Source organism: Anoplophora glabripennis, unplaced genomic scaffold (assembly GCF_000390285.2).
Source record: "Anoplophora glabripennis isolate ALB-LARVAE unplaced genomic scaffold, Agla_2.0 scaffold230, whole genome shotgun sequence".
Lineage (NCBI taxonomy): Eukaryota > Metazoa > Arthropoda > Insecta > Coleoptera > Cerambycidae > Anoplophora > Anoplophora glabripennis.
The window spans coordinates 237,950-245,781 of NW_019416323.1; the positions used below are offsets into that span (position 1 = coordinate 237,950).

At 31.7% G+C, this 7,832-nt stretch overlaps 1 protein-coding gene across 1 annotated transcript in view; it reads right to left on the bottom strand.

The window, feature by feature from the left end:
* Nucleotides 1-5,469: 5,469 nt before the first annotated feature.
* Nucleotides 5,470-7,832, bottom strand: part of LOC108906974 (protein dead ringer-like) — a 175,236-nt gene continuing 172,873 nt past the window's right edge. Inside the window, exon 5 of the mRNA XM_018710426.1 lies at nt 5,470-6,338. Within this exon, the coding sequence (XP_018565942.1) occupies nt 6,217-6,338 (122 nt within the window). The 3' untranslated portion in view covers nt 5,470-6,216. The remainder of the gene's footprint in view (nt 6,339-7,832) is intronic.

Consider the following 7,832-nt stretch of genomic DNA (forward strand, 5'->3'; position numbering starts at 1 on the left):
CCGCGAGCTCGTGTCCTAGACACCACGTCTGTAGGTCATATCCACCACAGATTCCAATCGTCAGAGAATATAGTGCGACCGGGCGTCGATAGCGACGATCCCCGTGAACTCCGTGCGTTCCTGCCGCGGAACCCGGTCAAGGGAACTAACATCCCAGATCACAGGTTGCGACATGGTTTCCAACGTGGAGCTCGATTAGAACTCCCGATGTCTCCACTGAGGACCCATGCCGACCAAACACCGCAATCAGACCATATTCCGCGACATGGCACTCGACGTGAGGCTCGAAGTCCAGCTTCGACGTCTTCGCGGCGAGCCCATGTTGCTAATTTCCCGCACAATTCTCAAACATTAGGCATAAACGGTCATATCACGACATGGCGCCCAACGTGGAGCTCGATTCGAACTTCCGAGGTCTTCACCGAGGGCCCATGCCGTCGTTACCGATCCCATCGATCATATTCCTCGACATTCTTGTATAACAAAAATAAGATCTAAAATTAGCATGCACATCGCAAGTCGCAATCGAGAAAGGCGAAAGTGCCGAAAGCTGCATGCGACGTATTTGTAAACAACATTGGTGTCTATATTTTTATAGATAGGTATAGTGAATGTTTATTAAGTAATTTTCAAAACTAGCACATTACGCATGCTTAACGTGACCATTTATTTTTTACCTCTGAGCGGGACGCCCTTAAATTATTATTGTTTAAAAAATAAAACACATGTTCTATACTTGTTACGAATAATATTTTATTATATTCAATATATTATTATATTACATTTTATAAACAATATTTTATAATATTGGTACCTACTTATGAAATGTTTAATGATTAAAAATGAAAATAAGAACTAATCCTGTGCTGTTTGGTGGGCTGGCTTTTTATATTTTTAGGATGAGCAAATGTTCTATAATATATCCGGTTTACTTTTTAAATATGAATGGAATTATTGTTGGCGTGACTTGTTGATGTCACCCTTTGTTATCAAAATGGCTTTTAACACTGGGACTCCTAATCGTGTTTTTTCACTAGTCCATACTTTATTAATATGGGAAAACACTCTTTCAACTGGAGCGTTACTGCCAGGCAGACATAAAATGTACTCAATTATTATACGAAAATTCGTGTATTTGAGGTTATTAGTTTGAAAGTGTTCTCAGAGTTCCATTCTGTTATTTTCTGAGCTGTAATATAATTGGAAATCAATGAAAACTCGTCGAACACTCCTGAATCTTGGCTGTTGCTAAGAAATCCTTTTTCTATTAGTAAATCCATCACACTTTGAATCTGCTCCCATGTGGGGACCGTAGTCAGGTTGTTCAACCGCTACATGCTGCTGTTCCGTTCCTGCTAGAAACAATACACGTGCGGAATTATGGACCTACAATTATGTTGGGGGCGACAAGGCTTCTTGCTTGCTTTTACGCTTTTGTCTTGTCAAAGCGGGGCATTTTTACGTATTTTGGGGACAGCTGGACACACAGCTTGAAAGCGGGACTGTCTCGCTCAAGCGGGTATGGTCACGTTACGCATGCTATGTGAAGGTATAAGACAATCAGTTTGCGCCCTCTAGGTCCCAGCGGGTAAAGACGGCCCTGGTCACTAAACATTGAAATAAATAACTTTATAAGGTTATACACTACACAAATACATTTCACAAACACCTTCTAGTAAACGTAGCTGAAAACTAAAATATACATGTAACAAAATGAGGCAGTGATGACGTATTCGGTCATTCCCGTTTCGCCGAAACAGTTGTGGCAGTTTGTTTTTTTAATCGTTTACTATTCCATCATATCATACCAGGTGTGAAGTCAACTGGTAATAGCAACTTTTCAGAGGCGGCAATCTGGCTTTTAAATTGAACAGCAGAGGCTAACCTCCGTTGTCCTTCATTGCGTTTACAATTGGATAGGATTTTGCTTACATCGTATTAGAAAGTATTTTTATTTATTTTTTATGTTCGTTTTTTAAACATAATAATTATTTTAAAACATGAATAAGTTTCATTTACAATATTTAGTAACATATCTTCGTACCAATCAGGGCCGGATTAACCCTATAGTGACGCCCAGGGCTACAAGCTCTACACAGGCCCTCTTTATAAAAAAAGGTCATGCAATCAGCAACTTGTCGATATAAAATTTCAAAACCTAAACACTTTTTGTTTCGATTCTTAAAAAAAAGATAAAATTCATTTTGCCAGATCTGGTCGAGGCACCCCGATCTCACGAGGCCCAGAACTCAATACCAATATTAGTTAATATTTAACAAATCTAAAAAAAAATTTTTTTTCAATCAATAGAATGTTTTCATAATGTTCGAAGCTTCATCCGCATTGATACAAAAGAAATAAGGTGACATTAAAACACGTCGCCAAGCCAAATAAAAGCAATTTGTTTTACTAAATTATTTTCTATTGTCGATTCTTACAGCCGATTTCAATAAATCAACTGGAAACACTGATAATGCACACCGACACAACTTACCACGCTAATTTCGTGTGGCACCGATTACACCGCGGCGGCGTGAAAACAATTAAGGTGTAGTTTAAAAACTAATTACCACTCTTAAGAAAATCAATCCCCCCCCTCCCTAGTATAGTGTAAAAGTTGCAGATGTTAAAACTGAATATATGTTGTGAATTTATAATCTGTTTCTTGATTTTGAAATTTGAAATATTCATTATAAATAATAATGGAAGAGGAAAATAATAAAACAAGTGTTTTCACTGATTTCGTTTAATGATAAAATTATATTTACAGCAATACATGAGAATGTTTTATGCAGTAAGTTTCGTAGTTGTTACAAAAAGAAAATAAATTACATAACCAAACAAGAAAAACTCTTGGATGAACAGGAATATGAATATTTTCAATCAACAAAATCAAATCCCTGAGATAATCAGATCAAATAAATTCAATTTTCGATGAAAATTTAGTTCAACTTTTTTTCTTTCTAATACTACCTCTGGAACAATAATATATTACATACTGTTGTCTACATATAGATACTTACAATCTAATATTGCTACACGTTTACTGATATTTATAAATACACTAACTTTATAAATAAGACGATAATTACTTTCAAGTCACAAAATTATATTAATCCATAAAATAACAGTCTTTTGGCAGATATACAGAAAAAAATCATAAAATTCATTAATCATATTAACACACAACTACACTAAAATACTGTTTCCTAAATATTTATATATTATTTACAACTTTCAGTGGAACTCTTCCGAACAATAATTTGGTTGGATTAAGTAGATAATACATGGCAGTGTTATTCAGCATGACCCGCAATGCTTTACACATATTAAGATTCCAAAAATAAACGAATATTAATGTTATTATTACATGTTATGAAAATTAGTTTAAAGGTACTCAGAAGTAAACTAAAATATCTTAATATCATCTGGTTATTAAATGCAATACCAAGCTTCGAAATTATAACCACTAATAAATTATTTCGGAATTTTAAGTTATTTGCATGACATATAAGGTATTTTAACTCTCAAAAAACTGTAAATTAGTAAATACACTTCTTGATAACCCATTCCAATTGTAGTAATATAAAGTTTTAATATATTTGTAAAAAAGAAAACGGAATATATGATACATTCATTATCACTGAAAATCTGAAATATTGACTAAAAAACTGATCGCCACTAAATATACCTAATAGAAATATTGCCGTTGATGGATTAGACTCTAGTTGAAAATCAAATGATTTGTAAATACATACATAAAAAGAAATAATGAAACTGTTGCTTATTTCGCGGAGAAACCAACAAATAAAATATAAAAAAATTAGAAGATACCTATATTTTTTTCTAATCAGTAAAATTTTGTAACAAATAATTACAATATGTACATATTTATATAACACTTTTTAACAAAATTGTAGGATTCAATAAACCACTTTGAAATCTTAATACTGCATATAAATAATTCCAGTTACTAAAATTTTGTAACAAATTATTATATTTATTTATATAGTATTTATTACAATATTGTAGTATTAAATATATCATATTGAAGATTTCATACTACACATAAATAAATGAATTATATCTTTTCAATTTTTTTTATATAAATACATACAGGGTGGGCCATTAGTGTGAGAAAGTAAAATAACTCCCTTGTTATTCATAATAGGTACAGAAAAAATGTTTATATAAAAGTTGTATAGAATCAAAAAACCTAACGGACAAAATTAATTTGAAACACACGGCGATGAGTAATAACGGGACACGCCAAATATTACATTTTTTAAACGGAACACCCTGTATATTTTTAAACATATGGATTTCCGAGAAAATTCTGTATATGGCAATATAAACAGTTTATCATTTTAATGCGGGGTTGCCAAGTTATGTAGAAAATTCTTTCAATTTTGGAAAAACATGGCCTCGAAAAAGTTGTATTAACTTTCAACTACAGTTGGAGCAAAAATATTTGACAGAGTTATAGGCAAATGTTAGAGGCAAAGACTCCTATATTAGCTAATATCAATATTTTATACAGGGCATTTTTTATAATACGATCATTTTAAGAAAGTTCAAATTTGATTTTCTAAAATTTTTCAAATGGAACACCCTGTATTCTATTGTTCTATTTTATTCACATATCAGTCCACTTCAACTTTTATTAAGTATGTTCTACACCTAAAGTTGTTAGTTTTTAAGATATAGCAACATTTCCGGAAAAACCTAATTTTTATTATTTTCGGTCGCACGAAATGGGTTTGGAAAAAACTGTCACACTGTGTTCATAATTTATCATTCCATTTTGAGTTAATTTTATTAGTTAATATTTATTTGTGGTATTCTATAAAATAATAAAAAATTAAGTTTTTTCAGAAATGTTGCTATATCTTAAAAACTAACAATTTTAGGTATAGAATATGCTTAATAAAAGTTGAAGTGGACCGATATGTGAATAAAATAGAATAATAAAATACAGGGCAAACCATTTGAAAAATTTTAGAAAATCAAGTTTAAACTTTCTAAATATGATCGTATTATAAAAAATGGCCTGTATAAAATAACGATATTAGCTAATATAGAAGACTTTGCCTAACATTTGCCTATAACTCAAATCAAATATTTTTACTCCAAGTGTTAGTAGTTGAAAGTTAATACAACTTCTTCCAGGTCATGTTTTTTTCCAAAATTCGAAGAATTTTCTACATAACTTGGCAACCCCGCACTAAAATGATAAACTGTTCATATTGCCATATATAGAATTTTCTCGGAAATAAATATGTTTAAAAATATACAGGGGGTTCCATTTAAAAAATGTAATATTTGGCGTGTCCCGTTTTTACTCATCACCCTGTATGTATCCAATTAATTTTTTAGTATAGGTTTCTTGATTCTGTATAACTTTTATATAAACTTTTTTTCTGTATTATGAGTAACAAGGGAGTTATTTTATTTTCTCACACTAATGGCCCACCCTGTATATAGTCCCCAGCCGATATATCAATGTAAATTAAAAGTCATTCATAATTCACAATTTTTTTGTTGCAAAAACATATTAGTTGAGAGTAAGAAACTTCAACAAAATGAAAATGCAGCTTAATAATATTATCCTTACATTAATGATTTATTTACATTGATAGAGTGATAACTGAAAATAGATAATTTGTTAATAAATAATTAATAGTAAATATTTTTGTAATTATTTGTAATAAACTTCTTACTTCAGAAAGTGAATACTTACAGGTTTCATCCGCAGAAAAACTTGCTATGAAAAAGGTATGTTAATATGTTAATTCAGTTGCGAGCCATCGACAGCAGAATAAACAGCCTTGTTTCTACAAGCAGTGAAAGACCAAATGGCACGGTTTAAAAAAAATACACGCTCTGTTCCAAAATTGTTACTGCTAACATAAAATTTCATAACAACTATGTAAAAGCTGCTAGCGTGTAAAACTGGCCACGGGCACGATCCTTACAACCTATCCTTCACAAAAAAAGGCTACAGTATAATTTAAAAATCACATGCTCGATTGATAAATTTCGAGAGACAAAAAACTAATTAAGTATAAAAAAATCTAACAAAATTCACAATAGAGTCTTCGATAGAGTGGTGTTTGTGCATGTAGTCTCTATACACACTATGATAGGCTAGAACACTGTAAAAAAAATAAATACAAAAGTCGGGTAGGCGCTCTCTATCGGACGAAGAACGAGCGCTTAGGACGCCAAGGCCGTTCGGTTGCTAGATGGCGTGTTCTGCGCAAACAGGACGCCCTGGTAGGTAACGCCGTTGAGTTCCATGCTGACTACGAGGGAGTTGTCCCCGTTGCGGGAATCTCCTGCAAAAAAGGAAGATCATTAGTCATCCACATCATTAACCGGGTTAATTTGGCGTCTGGGTGACAGATGGATGTTTATTGAATCCGAGGTGGGATCATTAATATTGCGCCTGGAACTAACGCGGAATTAGAAGTGGAACGGTGCGGAAAGCAATATGTGTCAATGATTGAAGGAAGTGTCGATGAGAAAACTGTGATAATGGTACTGAATGACGAATTTGCATGATTTAGAGACGAGACTTAGAATTAGAGTTTTATTCATACAATGATAATAGCAAGACGTAAAAATAACAGTCAAGATGTTCAGTTCAGAGTAGCAGCCGGTATAGAAAAGTTGAAATTCATAAATCATGTTTATCTGGAGAATTTGATAATTTTTGTATATTGCTAACAATTTGCCACCTATGAAAAAATATTTAAAATCCATGAAATAAACCAATATACCAAAAGTACTTTTATGAAAATAATTTTTGCATAAACAAAAATCTGACCTTGAAAGAAAGCACAGAAATACAAAATACCTATGACATACAGAAATGCAATTTGTTTTCGTATTCTAAACTGACGATGACTTCATTTTCAATTATTTTATTTCTTTTTATAGTTTTTTTTATAGTTATCATATGACGTATATTCTATTATGACTTATTATTTTAGTACTTGTAGTTAATAAAAAAAAACTAAACTTACTCACAAATGGAGTTCTTCATGAATTAATTTCATCAATTTATATAATAAAAGATTTAGTCTATTGTAGAACTTCTCTATAACTATTAGGTAAATATAAACATGAAAAAGAGAACATTCCCCGTTCAGTTCAGTTATTTTTTATTAATATAAAAAATATGCAATTCTACTATTCCATTCATAGTATTTATTATTCTCTATAAAGTCACACTCTAAATGTCGTTTTACATTTAGCAATTTTTTAATCTAATAAATTGATGAAGACATAACCAAGAAAAACGGAGTTCTAAATTATTGTCCGATTTTAAGGATATTTAGTGGTTTTTATATTTCACTAATCTAGAAATTTAACACTTACTTTTATTTTTAAAAATGTTCAAGATAAGGAAAAAAACTGATCACGATTTTACTCACAAAACAAAACAAAATTTAAAATAGCATTGCGACAAATTATGCAATTGTTTATATAAGGGTTTATTGGCTAGAAATGATCACAACTTCTTTATTTGAGATATAAAAATATAAATCTCATATTGAAAATGAAAAACATAGACAAGACGAAATCGGCGGCTTCGTATGAGAAAATTAGTGGATTCGATTTTTTGCATAATCACCTCCGTGAGATGTCCCTGAATGAGGATCAAAATGTTACCGGCCGGTAACCTGGTCACAATTTTTTTAAACTAATTTTTTTTAAACAAATTGCAAAAATAACTTGTTTTGCTCCGGAAAAAGTTTATTTAGGTATTTTGGGGTATTCTAAACAAAATAGTTCCTATGCACTATGCTCCTAAAATCAACGGTTTC